Source organism: Arachis hypogaea, chromosome 13 (genome assembly GCF_003086295.3).
Source record: "Arachis hypogaea cultivar Tifrunner chromosome 13, arahy.Tifrunner.gnm2.J5K5, whole genome shotgun sequence".
NCBI classification, from domain to species: Eukaryota; Viridiplantae; Streptophyta; class Magnoliopsida; order Fabales; family Fabaceae; genus Arachis; species Arachis hypogaea.
In genome coordinates, this window is record NC_092048.1 from 113,123,351 (window position 1) to 113,146,466 (window position 23,116).

General features: G+C 38.2%; 1 protein-coding gene and 1 long non-coding RNA gene across 2 annotated transcripts; both read right to left on the minus strand.

The window, feature by feature from the left end:
• Positions 1-2,889: 2,889 nt before the first annotated feature.
• Positions 2,890-5,026, minus strand: LOC140177982 (uncharacterized). Its single transcript, XR_011869868.1, has 2 exons — positions 3,952-5,026; positions 2,890-3,874 (listed from the first exon to the last, which is right to left on the minus strand). It is a non-coding gene; the product is annotated as an uncharacterized lncRNA (long non-coding RNA).
• A 232-nt stretch (positions 5,027-5,258) lies between these two features.
• LOC112732740 (pentatricopeptide repeat-containing protein At1g74750) lies at positions 5,259-9,520 on the minus strand. The gene is made up of 2 exons (XM_025781504.3): positions 9,292-9,520; positions 5,259-8,250 (listed from the first exon to the last, which is right to left on the minus strand). The coding sequence occupies exons 1-2, from the start codon at positions 9,295-9,297 to the stop codon at positions 5,620-5,622; spliced, it is 2,637 nt and encodes an 878-aa protein (XP_025637289.1). The 5' UTR covers positions 9,298-9,520; the 3' UTR covers positions 5,259-5,619.
• Positions 9,521-23,116: the final 13,596 nt, after the last annotated feature.

Sequence of the window (23,116 nt, forward strand, 5' to 3'; positions counted from 1 at the left end):
TAATAGCTCATTCATGAACTTGACATAGAGAGGCATTTGCTCCAAAACCTCAGCAAAAGGAATATTGATTTGTAACTTTCTGAAGACTTTCAAGAACTTTGAAAACTGCTTGTCGTTAGTTTCCTTTTGAAGTCTCTGAGGATATGACATTTTAGGCTTGTACTCAGGAGCCTTTGGCAGTGTAGGATAAGTGTCAAGAGAGTCTGGGAATGGGTTGTATGCACGCTTTGGAGGGACGTGCTCTACTTCTTCCTTCTTCTCTTCTGGAGCTTCTTTTTCAACTAACTCTCCATTGACCTTGCTCTCAGAACCAGCTACTTTACCACTTCTCAATTGAATAACCTTGCAATCTTTTTTTTCAACTGGCTCCTCATTAACTTGTGCTTTAATACTTGTCACTTGTCCACTTATCAAGGTGATGGCCTTGCATTTCTCTCTTGGATTTAGAATTGTGTTACCAGGAAAGCTATTAGTGGTCCTCTGATCAATTTCATTAACTCTTGTGGCTATTTGACCCATCTGAATTTCCAAATTCTTGATTGATGCTCTGGTTTCCTGCACAAAACTCCTCATCATCTCCCAATTAGAATCTTCTTGGGATTTAGAACTTGTCTGCGGAGGTGGTTGTTGTTGATGAGATTGAAATTGGCGGTTATTGTGATTGTTCTGTTGGAAGCCGCCCTGAAAATTATTGTTGAAATTCTGATGTTTCTGAGGTTGGTCCCTCCACCCAAAATTTAGGTGATTTCTCCACCCCTGATTGTAGGTCTGAGAATATGGATCATTATTGGGATTTCTAGGAGCACTCCCCATGTAATTGACCTGTTCAGAAAAAGATTGAGCATAATCATAATTCTCATTTTGTACAAAATTACCTATCATGTCATAAGAGACCTCTTGAGGTGAATTTTGGGTGTTGATAGCTGAGACTTGCATATCACCCATCTGCTGAGTAAGTAAATTTATTTGCTGAGACATAAGCTTGTTCTGAGCAAGAATAGCATTAACAGCTTCCATTTCTAACACACCTCTCTTCTGAGGAGCCTCAGAGTTCACAAAATTCCTGTTAGATGAATATAAATATTGGTTGCTAGCAACCAATTCAATCAGCTCAATAGTCTCCTCCGGTGTCTTCTTCCTGTGCAGTGAACCACCTGCAGAATTATCTAAGCACATTTTGGACATTTCACCCAAGCCTTCATAGAAGATATCTAGTTGGGTCTATTTAGAGAACATGTCCAGAGGGCATTGCCTAATCAGTAGCTTGTATCTCTCCCAAGCTTCATAAAGAGTTTCACCATCCCTCTGCCTGAAGGTCTGAACCTCTACTCTAAGCTTAGTTAGCTTCTTTGGTGGGAAAAATTTAGTGAAAAATTCAATAACAACCTTGTCCCAAGCATCTAAACTCTCCTTGGGTTGAGAATCTAGCCATAGCTTTGCTCCATCCCTCAGAGCAAATGGAAAGAGCATTAGTTTGTACATCTCTAGGTTCACTCCATTTGTCTTCACAGTATCACAAATCTACCAGAAAATTAGAAATAAATTGATTTGGGTCTTCGTGTAGAAGACCATGATATTGGTAGTTTTGTTGCACCAGGGTGACCAATTGTGGCTTCAACTCAAAGTTGTTCGCAGCTATAGGAGGCACCACAATGCTTTTTCCATAAAGATCTGCAGTAGGAGCAAAATAAGAGCCAAGCACTCTCCTTTGTTCTTTATTCCCATTCGGATTTTTCACATTGGCATTAACAGCATTATTGTGATCCATAGTGGATTCTGCAGCCTTGCAAAGTCTTGCTTGTTGTAAACGTCGCCTGAGAGTTCTTTCAGATTCAGGATCAAAGTCTAAGAGATGTTCTTTGTCTCTGTTCTTGTGCATAAACAAACAAAAGACAAAAAAAATGGAACTCTCTACGTCATTGTGTAGAGAATTCCCAGTAAGGTAACCTGAATAAAGAGATAAAAATATTGAATAAAACAAACAAATACTAAAATTCAAAAATTACTAGTAAAATTAAGACTAAAAATTTTCGAAATTATTGGACAAATTAAATAAGAAAAATTAAAATAAGACAAACTAGGAAACACCAAACTTAATTTCAGAAATTAAGAAAAATTACTAGTAATAAATTCGAAAATAATAAGGTAGAAATTAAATAAAATTAAAACTAAAACGCCTAATCTAAGCAATCAAGCAACTAATAGTTGTTAATCACTAACAATCCCCGGCAATGGCGCCAAAAACTTGGTGCGAAATTCATAACCACAGACTAACCGGCAAGTGTACCGGGTCGTACCAAGTAATACCTCAGGTGAGTAAGGGTCGATCCCACGAGGATTGATGGATTAAGCAACAATGATTGATTGATTGGCTTAGTCAGACAAACAGAAAATAGTGTTTGAGAGTTCAAAAAGCATTAAACAGAAAATTCAGAATATCAAAAGGTAGGTAATAAATAAGTTGGGAATAAAATATGGAGAAAACAGTTAAGGCTTCAGAATTATCTATTTTCTGGATTGGCTTTTCTTATTAATTTATTTTAATCATGCAAGATTTAATTCATGACAAACTATATGTGACTAGACCCTAATTCCTTAGACCTTTCTAGTCTCCTCTAAAATTCATCAACCGCCAATTCCTTGGTCAATTAATTCCAATTAGGGGGTGAAATTCAATTCTAGTTTATGTGCCATAGAAACTCTAATTACCGAAATATAAAAGGATTATATGTCACGTATCCCGTTAAGTCCAGATAATTAGAATTTAGGAGAAATTATTTTCAAACTGTTGTTCAAGTAAAGAGCTTTTCCAAGTTATACAAGAACTCAATTAGAACATGGGTCATACTTCCGTTCCACCCAAATTCATAAGATAAAGAATGAAAACAATTCTTAAATCTAAATCAATACATGAATTAAAATAGAAAAATAATAAAATCAATCCATACAAAGACAGAGCACCTAACCTTAACAGTGGAGGTTTAGTTACTCATGGTTCAGAGAGAAAAATAAGGATTCTGATAAAATGTATTTTGGTAGTTTTAATGGAATGGGATGTTCTGTGGAATAATCCCAATCCCTTTTTATATCTAATCCTAATTAATTTAAAATCTATCTTCCAAAACTAAAATAATATCTTTTCCTATTTCAAAATAAAAATAAAGTTTAAATCAGAATTTAAAATCAGCGTTTCCTGCACTTCGCACTTGTCACACGTACGCGTCAGTCATGCGTACACGTTGCTGGTCTTCTTCCCGTATCACGCGTACGCGTCAGGTACGTGCACACGTCGCTGAGCAAATTCGCTTTTCACGCGTACGCGTCAAGTGCGCGCACGCGTCGCCATGGAAAGCTCCAAATCACGCGCACGCGTCAGGCACGCGCATACGTCGCTCCTCGGTGTTATCTCCTTTAATTCTTGTGCTGCAGAAACTCCATCAAATCCAGCCGAATGCTACCTAAAATAAATAGAATTGCACAAGACTCAAAGTAGCATCCATAGTGGCTAAAAGATAATTAATTATTGATTAAACTCAACAAATTAAATGCAAATTCACTAGGAAAAGATAGGAAAGATGCTCACGCATCACCTCCACATGATCGTTCGGTGCTCCTCGCGTCGCGACAACGCCGCCGCGAAGCACACCCGTGGAATCACTCGCGACGCCGTCTTCGCCGCTCAGGATCCAGCCGCCTCCATCATGCACGGTGTCCTCTCCTTCCTCCTTTGTGACGGCACCGACCTCGGCACCACTGCCTCGATGTAGAACTGCAGCTTCGCCAACGCCGCTTGCTGTCGATGGGAGATTCAACCCTTCTGCTACTGCTCCGCCGCCCTGAATGGCAACTTCCTCCTCAGCCAGAGCTGTTTCCTCTATATGCAATTTCTGGTAAGTTGCTGATTCTATTTGATAGTGTAGCAATTTTTCTAGAATTATGAGGAGTTCTTACATGTTTTTCATAAATTGCACAATCTGGACTGGTTGAATTGTGAACTGAGCCTGTGAAATTGAATTTGTGCTCTGTTGTTGGTGAGTATGTCGTTGAATTGCTTGTTGAATCTGAATTTGCTTAAACTCCTGCCTCTCGTTTTTCTTGAAATTTTGCTGATGTTGCTGCGATTTGTTACTCTGTTGATTCTTTGTTTGTGTGTTTTGGATGCATTGCTGATGATTATGGAATTGCAGAACTGGAAGTGCTGAATTTGCTGCTTCTGGATTTGGTGAAGTATTGTTGATTGGTTGAAAATCTAAATTTGATTTGGCTTGAATCTAGAATACTGGTTGAAAATGCAGAAGGGGAATAAAGTATGTTTGGAGGGATTGGAGAGAAACGGCGTCGTTTTAGTGGTGGAAACTAATACGTCCTCTTTTCAGAAGATACAGTCCATGTGTCATCCCGTAACGGCCAGGTCAGCGTCACGGAAGCCACGTCAGCGTTTTCTGTCGGGTCCAACTAGGTAACTTCAACGGAGGGGTAAATTTGTCCGCGTTTTGAAAGGGTCAGGGACATGAATATATTTTTCAATCTTTGGGACGAAAATGTCTGCGAAAAAAAAGATCAGAAACTTATTTTTCCTTTACTCTAAATAAAAATATAATGCTTGAAATCGAAAAAGAAAAAAGATTAATTGAAAATAAAAAACAAAAAAAGATAAACTAAAATTGAATACAAAGAGATACTTTCTACCTAATTTTTTAATACAATAAAAAATAAGACTCTTCAACCTAATTTATCCACACTATAAGTTTGAAAATTAAATAGAAAGAACTTACTCAATTTTCTACCTAATTTCTAAATACAATTAAAAAAAGACTCACGCAACCTCATTTATTCACATCATGGTTTCACCACAAAAACAAAAAATATCGTAACACTCCTTTAATCTCTCCGTCTGACAATTACAATAGGTTAGGAAGTATTATATCGAAATAAAAAAAAATCTTAAATCCACTAGTATAAAATTCAATCTAATAATTAAGTAAACAAAATCAAAATATATAAAATTAAATTAAATATTCTAATATTTAGTAATATAAATTAATAACTATTAAATAATAGTTGAACTTTGTATGATTGTATCACAAATATTTAAAACACTTATAAGTTACCATGGGAGTGTTTTTTTGTATTTTTGCACCGATACTTTGGGCCTTGGCCTTTTGACCAACCCCATCTTTGAGCAATATGAAATTATTAATGACCAGTTTTTTTCAACACCAGAGAAGAAAAAAGGAAACATCAAATATGCTGCTGTATTTCATCCGAACAAGAATAAACTATTAAGTATTAACACCAGATAATAGAGATTTCGAATATGAAAAATGCATATGACATAAATTATAAATCATCTACATCTAAAGCTTCAACCATACTCCTAAAAAGGGCTTGCTACATGGATAAGCAATCAGCAAATTCTTATCCTTTTTTTCTATATACTGAAAACAAAAGGAAACTTCACCCCTATATTTCCTGCTGAGGGGGAAAATTTTGTCGCTTTGTCTGCACTTCTTTATCTCAACATAATCTATGAAACAATAAGTCAATAAACATATAGATAGATAGATAGATAGATAAATTGGGTCTATGCTCAATGGGAAATGATTCTACAGTGAGCAACTAAAGTAAATGCATCCTTTCCACATAAGGGTGGAGTAACCATTTACTTAGGGGTTCCCCACACCCCACAAAACAGCCTGAATTGCCGTTTTCAGTGAAAAATGGAAAACTGAATATGTGCAGCAGTTCATGCACTGCCTGTCTAACCAGGGAGGTACCTGTCACCCTGCTCCTCCGACCCCATCCGGTCACAATATCAATCCGACTAGGGATGATCCCAGATATCAGCATCTCTTTGCGAAACCAAGCAAGTGTTCTAGACAATGCCGTCACAGCAGTTCCATCAGACATAACATGAAGATTTATGAGCCAGTAACAAGAACTTTTCTCCTTGACAGCATCTGGATACACATTTCTTTGTGCCGCCACTTCCCAAACCGAACCGGCCTCCTCCTTGAGTCCGGATTTGTGAAGAAAATCCACCACTGCATCAACAAGTCCCCGTTTGCCCTCTCTATCCTCAGAATGCATAAGGTCCAAGAACTTGCTGACATGATCCCGCACATTTTGACCATCAGGCCCTGCTGCCGGCATGGAGACTAGAAATGCATGAGCAGGATGGCGAGTAATTGCCATAAGCTCACAACAGAATCCCATGTCATAAGGTGATTGTGCGTCTGTGCAACAACTGAGAAGCAAAGTATAAGTCTGCAAAGAAGGGTTTAGACCAAGAGCCACCATGCTTTGCAGAAGATTATATGCATCTGGCAACCGATGCATCCTGAGGAATGCGCTGAGGAGGGAATTGCAGGTTGGTACATTTGGAAGCAAACCTGCAGTCAGCATTGCCTGATACCACTCCCAAGCCTTCTCAACATTACCAGACTTTCCCCACAGGTCTACTAGAAGACCATAAACAGGTTCATCCGGCACCCAATTTTTCCGTTTCATCTCAATGAAAACTGCTTCCGCTTCCTCAAGATACCCACAGTGGCCAAGCACCTCCATTACTATGCTATAAGTAACCTTATCAGGCTCAAATCCTGCATTCTTCATGTCACGATATAGTTTCAATGCTGTCTGATAGTTCCTCGCTTTAGCTTGCAAAGCAATCATGATGTTGTATGTGACTAGATTAGGAACACAACCCTGATTAACCATCTCACAAAATAGCCTATGGGCAGCAGCTAAGTTACCCGATTTTCCAAGACTGTGGATTATGACACTGTAAGTGAATGTGTCAGGAGAAAGGCCAGCTTCCTGCATTCTGTCATACATAGACATGGCAACATCAAGATATCCTGCTTTTGCATGGATATCTATGAGTGTACAATATGTGACACGATCAGGCTCACATCCCACCTCTTGCATTTGATTGAACACATTTAGCGCTTCCTTCAAGTAGTTTGCACGGCCATAGCTGTGAATCAGACGATTATAAGTTACAACATTGGGCTTGCATCCATCCTTGACCATCTGCTCAAGCAATTTGTTTATTGCCCCAAACTGTCTTGCACGGCCCAAGATTCCAACCATGGTGGTGTAAGTATGGCCATCATGATAGAATCCAGGGTGTCGCTTCAACCAGTAAAAAAAGTTTAGAGCAAGTGAATGGTCCTGAAGGTTCTTCAGGATTTGATTAGCTTGATATGGATCAATGGAAAAGTTCAGGTTAGATAGAGCCTTCTCCGTAGCAGGACCCCACTTTAACTGCCGCAATATGTCTGAAACTATTTCTACAACACGCCCTGTGTTTGTAAAAGGCCTGTTGGACGAAGCAATTCCGGCTGACATTTTCATATCCCTGGGGTGTCTATTGAAACTTTCCCTAAATGTTCCCAACATTTGTGGATTTTCGGGTTGCATGCTGGAACCAGAATTTGACACAAAGCGGTTTGAGTGAGTTCTTGTCCTCTGTGGCAAGGCCCTGCGGTCTTGATTGTTTAAAGGGAGATTTGGTGCCACCCCTGACTTCTCTGTCCTTGAAGAAGCATCATGCTTAAATCCTGTAGCTATGTTTGTTTTACCTTTTCCCTTTGCACCATGACAATTACTTGTATGGTTTGATGGCTGCTCTATAGGAGTAGAAACAGGTGGTTTGGGATGAACACTAGTAAAATTCTCTCTTCTTATTTGTCTCACATTGGAAGATCTGATGTTGGGTAGGGCCCTTGCAGGGTCAACCATATTTTTAGAATAGCTTAGTATTCCCATCCCATCTGATATAGGAAGCTTATAATTTACTAAATCAGAAAGAAAATTGACAGCTGCAATACCGGCCCTATAAAACTGGTCCGCATTAAGGGGAGTTGAGTGTGCAGAATGGTTCTGAACACCATCAGCAAGACTAGCGTATGTTACAGAGTTTGGTATACTTGATGGACTAGAAGTAGACCTGATTTGTTGTACACAAGTGGATTGGTCAGCACCTTCAATCTTGTGGGAAGCTGGCCCATTGGCTGAATTTCCTGAAACCAGCACTTCTACTCCAGATATGGCTCTTGATGCAGCAGAGGATTGTTTCTGTGCACTTAAAACCTCATTTTTCACGTCCTGTCTTCTTGACACACATGTTTCATCCTCGGAGCAAGTGCATGAATTGCCATCGGCTGCATTACATCGTGTACCACCAAGGAAAAAAGTTCTAGCACTGCTTGAAAGTGTACCAATCTGCTTGGCTCGTAACATGTTCTGCAGGAAATGAAGTTGAATAGATCATTATCATGACATACGTCCATATCATCAACTAAAGTTGCACTTTGGATTTTTGGTAAAGGAGAAGAAGCATCAAGGCCCGAAACACCAACACCACCTACCTAGCTAAGCCAAGACACAATCTAAGAAGGTGTACACCATAATCATCAAGGTGACCTTGTATCAGAGCAGCTACTATTAAGACACAAAACTTAAAGTAAAAAGAAGGTAAATGTAATGGTGCCTTAACACAATTTCATCCATAAAGACCATATCCACTAACCATCAGCGGAAAATCCTACTTCCCAAATATAATAAGCAACTAAACAACACTAAACCAGTCACATAAAAACTTCCAAGAAATGGAACACTCTGTATACCTCCTCTATCCAACATCTCCATAAGATTTTCTTCTCTCCAGGGCCATCAGAAGTCTAACTAACTAGAACCGGAACAATGACATGGGTTTTATCCCATGTCAGACTCACATTAGGAGCAACATACCAAAATCACTATAACAGAACCAAAAAGGAAGAAGGCCCACAGAAAGCACTCTCAATCGACCAAGATTAATTAAAAATCCAAATATGTAACTCAGCATACAGAGAGTTCTGCTTTCTAGCTAACTTGAATGAAACAAACTTTTCCAAGAAAATAGGCACGTCATGACAGCAATTTCCCAACTAACAGAGAAAATTAATGATAGATCACACGCAACTAAATTTTCACAGCCCCTTTAATCTGTTGGCAATTTAGACCTCCACAAAACCAAACAACATAAACCAGAACACCGTAGTTCTACTAAGTCTGAGGAACCAAATACATTTCACTGGGCATATAACTGTAAAATAAAAAAAGAATGCTTTTATTATTATTATTTGCAGCATAAACGCGTCCAAGAAGCACAAGAAACGCGTTCCAAAAGCACAGAAAAGGGAAAAGATGAAAAATTGAGGATTGACCCATTAAACAATGCAGCTCACGAAGTAAACCCAGCCTTCAAAACCGGAAATAAGAGAGAAGAGAGGGAAGGGTTACCTGCATGGTTGAGGTCAGTGTTATGGAACCATAGAAGAGAAAGGAGAAGGAGTGAAAGAAGAGAGAGGTGGCGGCGGCAAGGTTTGTGCTGTGTGGCGTCAAAGGAAGAGACTTGTCCAAGCAAATTGGGGAGACACGCGTGTGTGTGCCCTCAAATATTCAGTCTCTCCCCATTTTCCCTTTGCTCTCGTTTCCTGTTTAATTATTATTAATCAATTAAGTAATTACTAGTATTTCATTACACCTAAACAGTGATGTCTGTGTGTCTGTCTCTGCCTTGTGGCACACGCGTGACGTGGTCATTAGAAAGTTCGTAAGGCTTTACGTTTGTATTGTTTAAGCCACATAATCATATTTTCATTTATGAATTACTCTAAATTATCACTTATGAAAATTATCCAGAAATTTTTTTATGAAAGCTACATTAGTGTATTGGCCCAATATTGAGAAGGGAGGTGTTTTTTTAGATTGTGAGCGTCAATTTTAACACGTTAGAGACATGGTGACAGAATTTCAAAGGCGTGGCAGACGATGGAAATACGCATGGGGCGTGGTGAGGTGGTTTGCAGTAATGGGTGGCATAGCCTCGGCAACATGCAGGGACGTATTGCTTCTAAATCTTGGCAGTGCAGCAAGGTCTTTACTCTTTCCGGAGAGTCTGGAGTAACACGAGGGCGTATTGCAGGAGGTCTGCATGCAGGGGACAATCCCCACTCCAGTAACCAGTAACGTTTAAAGAAGTTCTATAAATTAAGCTTTTGGGGACCATTTTCATGCATAAGTATTGTTGTTGAATGTTTCACAATTTTATTGTGAGAGGAGAAGTTGAGAGGCTAAAGAAGAGTGTTAGAGTTAAGTTTGTTTGTGTTGTTGAATGCTTCACAATTTTACTGTGAGAGAAGAAGTTGAAAAGCTGAAGAAGATTGTTAGAGTTAGGGTTGTTTGAAGGAAAAAAATTATATAAAAAAATTATTAATTTGTAGTGATTAAAAATGGTATATTATTATACGACACCCGAAGAACATATCATCAATTATTTGGATCATCCAATTTATGTAAGTTCATAAATTTTATTATTTTATGTATTTAAATTAATTTTTTTTTATTTTTGTTGTTGTTAGTATTATATTAAATATAATGCTATTATTTTAGTATTATGTTTTTAATAATATTTTCAAATAATATTTTTAGTTGTCTAATATAATTATATATTTTGTTTTATATAAATGTAAATATTATTTAATTTTTTTTCAAATATCAATGTTGTTTATATTTATTTATTTATTTTTGAATATAAATATTATTATTTATATTTATTTATTTTTAAAAATAAATATTATTTGTGTTTATTTATTTTCGAAAATAAATACTAATTATATTTATGTATAATATTTAAATAAGTAAATGTGTTTTATAGATAAATAGAAATAACAATATTTTATATTGATCTAAATTATAATTATAAATATTTATTTTTAATCATTTTTATTTATTTAAACTAATATTTAGTGAATAAATATGTTTTTGTTGAACCAGCCAAACAAGAATTTGATGGTTTGTAAACTGGATCCGTCGCTGACGTGGAATCCGATGGTCGAAAACTACTTACACTCAACGGAATTTTATCACGTTTTTAGGATTTGGTTGATAAGAGGATTTTACCCTTTATTAGCTGCTTTGGTGGAAAGGTGGAGGCCAGAAACTCATTCGTTTGTATTGTCGATGGGTGAGGTTACTGTGACACTGGAAGATGTTGCTAATATATTTGGCCTACTTATTGATGGAGAGCCTGTGAGCGAATGGACAGATAGTAGTAGCGACTTCCTACAGAGGCAGAGCATCGCAATATTCGGTCGTGAACTGGCTGTTAGTAGTTCTTCGAAATCTTATATAAAGTTAGGTTGGGTTCGAACTATTAGAGACGCAGAGCCATTGGACACCAAGGAGTCTATTAAGAGATATGTCAGGTGCTAGATTTTTTGTTTGTTGGGTTCGACCCTATTCACGGATAAGTCAACCGCATATGCCCACGCGAAGTATCTACCGTTGCTTCGCGATTTCGAGCGAATCCATACTTATAGTTGGGGGTCAGCATGTCTCGCACATCTTTACAGAGCAATATGTCGTGCATCATGGTATGATACTAAGGAGATGGATGGCCCTCTTAATCTGTTGTTTGTTTGGGCTTGGGAGCGACTACCGTGTATTGCGTCTATACCCAAACAGTTCCTTCCACTGGCTGAGATACCATTTGTCATGAGGTAACAGTTCCTATTTTAGTCTTTCATTATATTGAAAATGCATATTTGATTGACGGCCACCTTTTTTAATTTTTTCGATGAACCGTGTTTCAGGTGGAATCATTCGTATCAGAACAAAGCTTGGTTATCGAAGATCGTAGAGGTATTTAGGCAGAAGATAGACAACATGGACGAGGTAAATATTTATGGTTCGTGTGATTATCGTATCCAAACATTAATATTAGGGTTCTAATATTCTAATATTATCTGGCAATTTGTGAGGCGGCCGTACGAAGGATTGATCATACCTGACGAGTTACATGGACACCTTGAGGTGTGTGACATCATTGCTCCATTATTGTCGTTCGAGTGTGTCGAATGGCACCCTGCGAACCAAGTGATGCATCAGTTTGGGTATGCACAACCCCCTAGCGGTACCAAGAGAAATTTCACTGAGAGAGCATTGCATCACTCTTCACGGAGTGCAGCTTTATGACTGGACAGTTTTACATAGGGAATGGATAAAGGAATGAGGCAACCACCGTAACACTCGGTTGCGGGATCTGCACCCCCTTTCGACTTGGGATTTTAGACCGTCATTGGAGTACCGAGATTGGTACGTGGGTTCGTACGAATATCTGCTGAGATTGTCGGAGCACGTTCCTCAACATCCATACTAGCCACCAATTCGACAGCCACCAGCACCTCAGGGACCACCTCAGTATGCAATGTTTGAGCCGTTTCTTTACTATATACCACAGCCACCAGACCACAGTCATGGTAGCCATGACAGTCACCACAGCCAGTACAGCCACCACAGTCAGTCCAATGACCACGGTGAGGCCAGATATCACAGTCGACGTAGTCAGCATAGTGGACACAGTCAGCACAGTCCGCACTCTCAGCAGGGTCAGTCCAGTCGGCACTCTCAGCACAGTCAGCAAGGTTAGTCCAACTGGCACTTTCAGTACAGCCACCAGGGTCAATTTGAGATGACCTTTCGATGTTCTCCTCAAGGCGGGATTAGCGAACAATGTGGGTCTCTGATAAGCAGGTTATGTCTCTGCATCGGCTAATGGTACAAACTCAAATATGTAGACCTTACGAACCTTTGTCATCTTATACACATCATGTACATATAGCTACCAATCGAGTCACAGGTTTGCACAGCAAGCAATAACATGTCGACATGGTAGTCGTTCCACCTGAAAGTGCCCACAGTCACACGTTCGCCGCGTAAGATCAACTATCAACACCTTTCTATTAGGCATTTCACGCACCTCAAACACCTCATTTTGTCTATCAAACTGGTGCATAACTAAATTCCCAGCATGTTTCATGTTTGCTTCTATCCACTGTTGTGCAAATACAGAGTAAGTAAATCCAGCACGCTTGCGTTCGTGAGTCTCGGCACTCTTTCACGTAAAAAGTCTATTTAACCGATAATACGTTGCTCGGACGAGTGCCAACACAGGGAGGTTTCAGGCACCCTTCAAAACTGAATTAATGCATTCCACAAGGTTCGTCATCATATGGCCCCATCGATGACCCTTAACAAATGCCAATACCTAGTGTCTAAGTCCAATGACATCGCACCACCGAGCATATGCCTCGCCTCGCTCTTCCAACCTCTTGTAGTTGATGTTGTACTCCTCCACTGTCCTTGAATATCCTATGTTGACAATAAGTTTTTGCAAGTGTGGGACTTTGAATGCCCTTAAGAAGTTGCTACCGATGTGCCTTATCCAAAACATCCACCATACTCTCGGAGGTTGCCAATCACCACCGGAACGATTTACTACTGCCCGGATTGACTCATGTCGGTCTGAGATCATACCTACACCATCTTTTCTAACAACATGCCTTCGTAGATTCTTTAGAAAGAAGTGTCACGCATCAGTTGTCTTGCCCTCCACCAAGGCAAAGGCAATAGGCACAATGTTCTGGTTTCCATCTTGTGCAACAGCAACCATAAGTGTACCTTTATATTTTTCGTACAGGTGTGTGCTGTCAACTTGAACTAGAGGCTTACAATGCTTGAGCGCCCTAATGCATGGATTGAAACTCCAAAATACGCGGTGAAGTATTTTGACACCATCCGCCTCCTTAGTCCCGTTGTACAGGGGTCATGTTTCTATTTGGACAATTAAGCCAGGTATCTTCTGAGTCATGACCGAGAGCCACCATGGCCAAGCTTGGTGAGAATCCTCCCAACCACTGAAAACTTTTTCAATGGTCTTCTGCTTTGCCAACTAAGCCTTTTGGTAACTGATGGTGTAGTTGAACCTTGACTGGACTTCCACAATTAAAGATTTGACCTTGATGGACGGGTCACTCTCAACCAATGGCCTTATAGCCTTAGCAACTGTGTCCGAGTCTAACTTGGAATAATCTTGTGAAATCGTTCCCATGGTGCACGTGTGACTACTGTTGTATCTTCGTATCTCCCAACAACATTTTTCTGTATCAAGCTGGCTCGGATAAGCCAGCCGCACCCACGTCCATACGTCTTGTATTTTGTATAGAGCGTCAGTGGTTTGGATTCATAAACATTGTAGTCAACTCCTCTAGAGATAGTGTAACTTCTGATTGCTACGACGACATACTTTCTAGAATTATAATCCATTCCTATCCTGAACTCTCCGTCCTTAGGATCAGCAACACCTATAAAAAGTAGAAATCATCATTCATTGATCCATCCGAAATATAAATTTACAAAAACATATTATTCACTCATCACGTACCTATGTTTACATATTCCGGGAATTCTGGTGCATTTATGGCATCAAGATCCAAATTACGCATAAAAGGTGGGACGTTCATCGGTTGACTGACTATGGGGTGAAGTACTACATTCTTCGCTGCGGCTTTGACTCCCACATCACCATCTTCATCTTCATCGTCAGCTTCATAAGTGGCTTCGAAGTCCTCTTTGCTGTTATTATTCATTCCTTCGTATACTGCAGCTCTATCATCATCTACATCTAAATCATTTTGAATCTCATCTGCCTCTACGTTTTCAAACTCAACATACAGCTCAATCTATGGTTGTCACATCTGAGTCTACCGGTGAATTTGGAACATATTCTGCATACTCTCTTTGTCAACGATCGGCATGATATCAAACTGTATTAGACCACCAAAAATTATAACTGGATTCTGGTACAATATACTGTTCTCCATGCTTTGACAGAGACCGTTCTGAAGTTCGATGAATGTCATGGTGCATGGGACCACAAACGAAAACGGATTTTGACACACAAACCTCACTCCCTCATGAGTATTTCGTATAATCTCACCGTTGCGATATACTATCACGTTTGTGGTATCCTCCATTACACTAGCAACACACTCAAAGAACACTCTTCCTCGTAATGAAAATGGTATCGGACTTTGCCTTATATAGACAAAGCACTCAACACGCCCCCTCCCCCCGTGTTACATCACCAACCAACTAGCCTTCGACACATGTAATACCCCTCATGCTGAGTAAGCACGCCCTCCATGTGTTGAGGTCTCGTGCAACCAGGCTTTGCCACGTGGCATTCACGCGACCCATGTGCTGACTCAGCACGCCCCCCATGTGTTGCAGTATCGTGCAACCAGACTTCGCCACGTGGCATTCACGCCCACCCATGTGCTGACTCAGCTCGCCCCCCATATGTTGCAGTCTGCATGCAACACGTCCACTCACGTGTTGAAAGTGCATTCTGACACCCACCAATCTGCAAATACACACACTGCACCCATTTCCAACTAAAATACCAAATTTAAACCCATAACCAAATTATTTTGCACCTTTGAATTTAGAATTTTTTAAATAAATAAAATAAATATTTTACTTACCAAAATATGCCATTTGTGGCAATTATATGAAAATACACCTTGTTTCTTATCTCGTGTACAGTATAGACGAAATAAGATTGCACGTATTTTATTTACACTGTAAATGAGATAAGGCACAAAACAGCATGGCCATAATACGTTTATACGCATATTGTGTAAGGGCTTTATCTCGTTTACATTATAAACGAGATAAGACTAAATGCGGCCAATATATACAATTCATTTACAACGCCATTTGGAGTTGTATTTCACCCATCTCTTCAAATTTTCTCTAACTTATATCCTCTTCTAACCATATTATCGACTTACTAGGTGAGTATGGCATGCGCAGATGCATATGATCCGGACATCAACCACCTGAACGTGACATGGCACATTGCAAGGGCAGCTGACTTCGAGGTTAGTGTTATTGTCTTTGTATTTATGTTAGAGCATGTATGAGTGAAGCCATAGTTAGGGTACTTTTATAGAACTAGTGTACAAGATATGTTAGTTGGATGAATATATTGTTAGGAATGGTTGATAGGGTTTGCTTTTAGTAATTTAAGTTTATTTATTAGCTTGGTGTTTATTAATTTAGTTATTAACTAACTTGATATTTATTAATTTACTAAGTAAATGTTCCTATTCATTTGTCGAATTTGTTTCTACTTATTTATTAATTTAGTTATTAATTCGATAGATGTGTGGTATTTTGGTTATTAATTATTTAGTACGATAAAGTTCACCACCATGTGCTAGATATAGTAAGTATAAAACACTCTAGGAGGTTGCCACCCACCATCGTCAACTCTCACTACAGTCTTAATCTTCTGGAATCTGTCAGAAATAATTAACATGCCTTCCGGTGGGGTCATGTGTCGCCTCTGACTGGTTAGGAAAAAAGACCAGGACTCCGTGGTTTCAGACTCAACAATTGCAAAGGCTACAAAAAGGATATTGTTGTTACCGTCTTGTGCCACTGTAATAAGCAAAACACCTCCATATTTTCCATATAGATGCGTGCCATCGAAAGATGTAACATCCTACCATACAGAGTTTTATGCTTAAGTCATAAAACCGAGGTGGCGAGGTATGACAACCTTTAAAGTAAAAATATATATAATAATAGTTGAAAGGAATTTATTCCGAGGAACCATTGAAGGAAATTGTTTATAAAAAAACAAAAATCGTAACGCTCACGTAAACGGAAAACTTGCGTACGAAAAAACATAATATATATATATATATTGTTCCAACCACTGCGTAAGCCCCCCTACAGAGGATAGGCCGGTTCACTTGAAGAGATTCTTTTCTATGATCAGACTTGATCATGTCCTGGATGATCGGGCTTCATAAGATCCACTAAAATAAGTGAAGTTGTCTAATACGGATTCCGTCTTATCGATTTCACTTAACTTAATAGTATTAAAATGCATTTATTTCCTATGCATTGACTCGATTTATGATACTATCGGAGTGAAACAAGTAGATCTAAAGAAGAATATATATATATATATATATATATATATATATATATATATATATATATATATATATATATATATATATATATACATATAATAAAAAGGGAGTGTCAAAGATACAAATATTCAAGCTCCAAGCTCAACCTGCGAAGCCAAGGTTGGCCAGAGAATATTTACATAAATATACATAACCCAAAATATTCCAAAACAGATAAAACAACAACCTGTTTCTCCACATCAACCTCTAAGAGGGACAAAATAAAGTTAAATATACAGAGGAGAATCTAAATACGGAATAATAAACATATAAGCTCAAAATACGGAGTCCCAAGAAATAACACTTCGCTTGCAGAATGAACTCCAGACGCTTACCGAGGTACCTCTCGACCTGCATCTGAAAAAACAATATTGTATGAGACAAGAACTAGGGGTTCTTAGTATGGTTAAGGTGTCCACATATATAATAAATAAGGTCTCGGGAAAGCCAGAGGCAATCCTAGAACTTTGACACTCAGATAAAAACTTAAAGGAATAAACTGAACAATAAATTTGGTAAAACTCTCTAAGGTACCCAAGTCACATATAACTCTAACCCTGTAGTTAACTTTTTGTTTCATTTAGCTCTAACCCTTGATTTCACTTTCACCTAACATAACATTCTATACATTTTAACACTTACTAATAAATTATTGTTAACTAACCCTCACCACTGGTCCAACCAGTCACGGCCTATGGCCTAAATCAAACCAGCTTGGCCTCTAGCCCAAATAAACTTAACCTGGCCTCTGGCCCATTTCAAAACAAATCATCATGATTATTAGTCCACCACCAATGTACTCAGAATAGAAAGCCAATCACAAACACAAGCAAATACAAGGCAAACATATTTAAAGAACAGTTACAGCAAGTATCACAGTTACCAGTTATACAGAATTTATCAGATAGGCAAACCAAGACAATTAAGCACACCCAACCAAAGCAAACAAATGCAACATGATGCATGCCTGTCCTACTAGTCGTGAGCTCATGTGTCGGTTAAATTGCCAGAACCCGACACATCTGGTAGCTAACCTAGACATTTGTCTCTAGGTTGCGTATCCCTAGGAGGAACTTTAACGAAGGAGAGTGCCTTTCCAACTTCTCCTGGAGGTTTCACAAAAGAGAGTGCCTTTCCACATCAAATGAGTGTGCCTTTCTACCTTACAACCAGAGAAGAATATGGGGGAAACAATACGAAGAAGGGTGCATTTCCACCTTCCCTACATCTCCATCACGACAAGAGTGGGAATCCTCCATCCTCAACTTGCCATCCGAAAACATTTTCAAGTTAACATGCAAGCGGGTTCACACCCAAACTTTGCCATCTCGACCATTTGGGCCATACTCAGTCATCGTCAATCTCAACATTCATCCCTCAATTCAGTCACATCACAAGTCAAACCTTACCATTCTCAATTCATTAATCATACATAATCACCAATTCTACACTTCACGACCCCAATTTTATCCTTCCAAACCTTTCTTCACTTTCAAGTAACCTCTCCTTTCATAACTTAATCTCGTCACTACACTTAAAACTAATCCTTAGGGTCTGAAAGAGTAAAATTAGAGGTTTAGAGGTTCAAAATTATGTTTTAAAACACAAAACCCACTTTGCAGATTTTAGGAGTCACGCGTACGCAAGCGCCTTGCTCACGTACGCGAGATGCCAAACCCAAAAAAGTTGGTCGCATCGTGTGCGGTGGTCGCGTACGCAAGTTCTGCAGATTGGCAAAAGTGTTGAATGTTGCAAATTTCTCAGCTTTGCTCTCTAAACTTCCAACGTACATAACTTTCTCGTTTTAAAATATTTTACATCCATTCTTCGAACGGCATAAACTTCACAGACCCAACTTTCATATGAAACAAGTTTGAAATAATTTGAGGGTCTAGAAGCCGAGTTATGGCTGGCCGAAGTTCAGTCAAAAACCAAGTTTTTACTAAAGACTTCTAAATCTCTATTTCACCAATTTCTTTTATCAAACCAAAGTTCTACATTTAAAAATGACTCCAAATGCACCCAATATAAATCCTGGATAATTAGTAAATAATTAATTAATAAATTAATTATTATTTAAAGAAATTAAAAACTTAAATTTTATAGTTTAAACAATTAGAAATAATTAAAATATGAATTTTAACACTAATTTTAAAGATTTTGGCCCGAAATTAAACCAAAAGGCTAAACCGGTTAGATCGAACCCATAATGGGCCCAAAGCCCAACATAAATATATATGAGTTCAGTCTTTCCTCTTGTTTCATTATGAAACACGTTGAGGATGAAGAGAGAGTGAGAAAAACGGTGGTGAAGAGTAAACCCTTGCTCCAATTTCATTTCTCCATAACTTTCAATTCGGGGCTCCGATTAATGAGTTGTCAGCGGCCACGCATTTGTCTTGGAATTCTCTACAAAATTCATCCAATAATTTGGTAAGAAAATTCTGATTTCATGCTCAGTTATCTCCTTTTCAGTTCGTGATTTAGGTTTTGGAAATTGAGAAATTCTATGATTTTGATGGTTTAGGGATACTCTAGTGGTGGATAATTGTTGGGTTTCACCCTAATTTTAAGGGGATAAGGTAAAAAATCACTTAACTCTCTATGAATCATTAATTAGAAAACTCTATGTTAATTATAGTGAATTTGAATTGTATTAGATTGAATTGGGTGTTTTGGAGTTAAATTGGTGGATATTGGAAGCTTGAAATTGAATCCTAGGAGCTAAAAATTCAGTTAGTGAGGAGTTGGAGCTTTGGAGCTTGAGAAACAGTGGATGATTGAGGTATTTCGAGCTTAGAGAAAAATCGGCCAAGGTATGGTTTTGATTTCTTGTAACTAACATGTAACGTGTCGTGAAAACAAAGGTTAGTTGACTGTAAGATAGGAATGAATTGTTGATGTTGTGAGGATTGATATTTGTTGGTATTTATGAGGCTTGGTAATTTTGAGGTTGATGATTATTGATATGTATGATTGGGTATTGTATTGTTGGTGTGATATTGATTGATGATGATGTATGTTTAGAATGAGCATAATTGAAATTATTGCATTTGAATGAGAATTATTGAATAAAGGTTGAGAAAGGGGAGTTTGAATAATGTTTAGATATTGAAAAGGCTGCAGAGTATTTAGTATAATATGAAGATGCTTGATATTGATTTTGAAATCATTTGATACTGAAAATGATTTGAATGACTGAGAGGTGTTTGGTTTGGTGGTTGGGACTCTTGAAGGGTGGCAAAAGTCAAAGTTTTAGAGGGAGATGTTATCGGGATTTTTTTGAAAATAGGAGGCGTCGCTTGAAATAGTTATTTAGAAAGATTTGGATTTTTAAGGATTTTATAATTTGATTTTGAGTTATTAAGAAAAGGAATTACGTTTTGAATTTGATTTATTTAAAAAAAGAATGAATTATATTTTAAGTTTGAATTATTGATGAACAGAATGGGAGGAATGATGATGATTGAAAAAGCATGAAGAATGATGAGATTATAATTTAAAGTATGATTTTTGAATGAAACTGAATGATAATTGAGTGAGAGATAGAGTTTGAATGAAGGATGAAGAGGATTGATATTGAAGTACGATATTTGAATGAATTGAATGATTATGAAATGTTTGTGGCCCCGGGTAGTAGGCAGTGGCGATATCCACTTGCTCCGGGTATGAGATAGGGAAGAAGAATTATGAAAAATGAATTTAATTATGGAGTTTTGAATAAATGTATGTTTGTGATACTTGGGCAGTAGCAAGGATTGTGGTTCGTCCCGCTTGCTCTAGGTCAGTGTTGGTGACGCCTGGGTAGTAGCAGTAGTAGTGGATTATTCTACTTGCTCTAGGTTTAGCTTTTAAACACCCGCCTGAGTAGTAGCCGCAGTAGTGGTTATTCCACTGGCTCTAGGTTAAGCGGGTAGTAGCAAATGGGTTGTAGCTCAAACTCACTTGCTCCGCAATGGGTCTTTCAGTCCAAGGTTAGCTACCAGGACATGTTGGGTTGGCTATATAATCGACAGATGATATCATCAACTATAGGACAGGCATACATCATATGAATTTGTGTGTGTTGTTTGATTTTGGATTAATTGGGCTTGTCTATGTGATTATTTTGCTTACTTGCTAAATTGTTACATGCTATATCTGTATTCTACCTGTGCTTGCTTTTCCTATTGTTTGTCTGTGGTTTAACCAGAGCTGGAGGAATTGGAGGAAAGGTGGAGGATTAAGGGTTTTGGTTAGAGGTTGGTTAAGTTTAGGAGTTTTAGAGACCCACCCCTGTTTCTGGTTTCCGTCTTGAGTCTTTAAGTTTTATAATTTGAGTGTGGAATTCTAGGATTACCTTCGACTTTCTCGGGACCTTATATGTTAGTTATGCGGGCACTGTTACAATGCTGAGAACCTCCGGTTCTCACACCATATATATGTTATTGTTTTCAGACGTAGGTCGAGAGGCACCTTGGTAAGCGTCTGGAGTTCATTCTGCAAGCAAAGTGTTATATTTGGAACTCTATGTTTTGAGCTTACATTTAGTATTCTGCACTTAGATTCTCCTCTATGTTTAACTTTCCTTCAAAGGCTCCTCGTTATAAAATTTCTTTCAACTATTATTATATATATTTTTACTTTTAGAGGTCGTAATACCTTGCCATCTCAGTTTTATTAAGCATAAGACTCTGTGTGGTAGGGTGTTACATTATGGTATCAGAGCAGTTCCTTTCTGTAGAGCCTGGGAAATGGACTGACTACGCTTCTGAGCATACTCTGGCTGTCTATACATGCTATTTAGGATGTCTCCTTGACATATATAGTATAAATGTTCATGAGTATTACCTTTGGAGATTCGAAGTACTAAACTTTAGATATTAAGACTGATCACCTTAATATCAATTGTTTAGTGTGGACAAAAATCAAATGGCATATCGTGAACACGAGTGAGGTAATACGGTTGATTCTGTGGTTGCTACTGTGCTAACTTCTACTAAAGGGATGGTGCGAACAAATTAGAAACGGTGATGGAGGCAATATTATACCTGGTGGTAAAGACAACTAATGGAATTAGAACTCATACATTTGAAGTAAAGGTTGATGACGTCTAGTTAGTATGAGAAAGAGATTCAAGCCGGTTTCCGGTTGAATGGATTAATGATTAATATCGTAATGATAAATTATCAGAGTGACGCAGCGAAAGTGGGTTAGACACCAATGTAGTGAGAAGTGTGTAGCCTTCGGATTCTAAAATTTGAATGTAGATAATCGAATGAAGTTAGAAAAACTCTTGTTGTTGAACCTAAAGGCTGAGCCTGAGACCTCTAGTATAACCATTGGACCCTATCGAATGAGACCTCAAGGAGTCGTATATTGGAAAAGAGGAAGCATATATGGAGTTTAGAGAAACAAATTTTCGAGGGCGAAAATTTTTGTTAGGGGGGTAGGATGTAAACTCTGAATAATTAGTAAATAATTAATTAATAAATTAATTATTATTTAAAGAAATTAGAAACTTAAATTTTATAGTTTAAAGAATTAGAAATAATTAAAATATGAATTTTAACACTAATTTTAAGATTTTAGCTTGAAATTGGATCGACAGGCCGAACTGGTTGGACCGAACCTGTAATGGGCCTAAAGCCCGACATAAATATATATGAGTTCAGCCTTTCCTCTTGTTTCATTATGAAACACATTGAGGATGAAGAGAGAGTGAGAAAAACAGTGGTGAAGAGCAAACCCTTGCTCCAATTTCATTCCTCCATAACTTTCAATTCGGAGCTCCGATTAACGAGCCATCAGTGGCCACGCGTTCGTCTTGGAATTCTCTACAAAATTCATCCAACAATTTGGTAAAAAAAATTCTGATTTCATGCTCAGTCCTCTCCTTTTCAGTTTGTGATTTAGGTTTTGGAAATTCTGTGATTTTGATGGTTTAGGGATACTCTAGCGATGGATAATTGTTGGGTTTCACCCTAATTTCGAGTGGATAAGGTAAAAAATCACTTAATCCTCCATGAATCATTAATTAGAAAACTCTATGTCAATTATAGTGAATTTGGATTGTGTTAGATTGAATTGGGTGTTTTGGAGTTAAATTGGTGGATATTGGAAACTTGAAATTGAATCTGGGAGCTGAAAATTCAGTTGATGAGGAGTTGGAGCTTTGGAGCTTGAGAAACAGTAGATGATTGAGGCGTTTCGAGCTTAGAGAGGAATCGGCCAAGGTATGATTTTGGTTTCTTGTA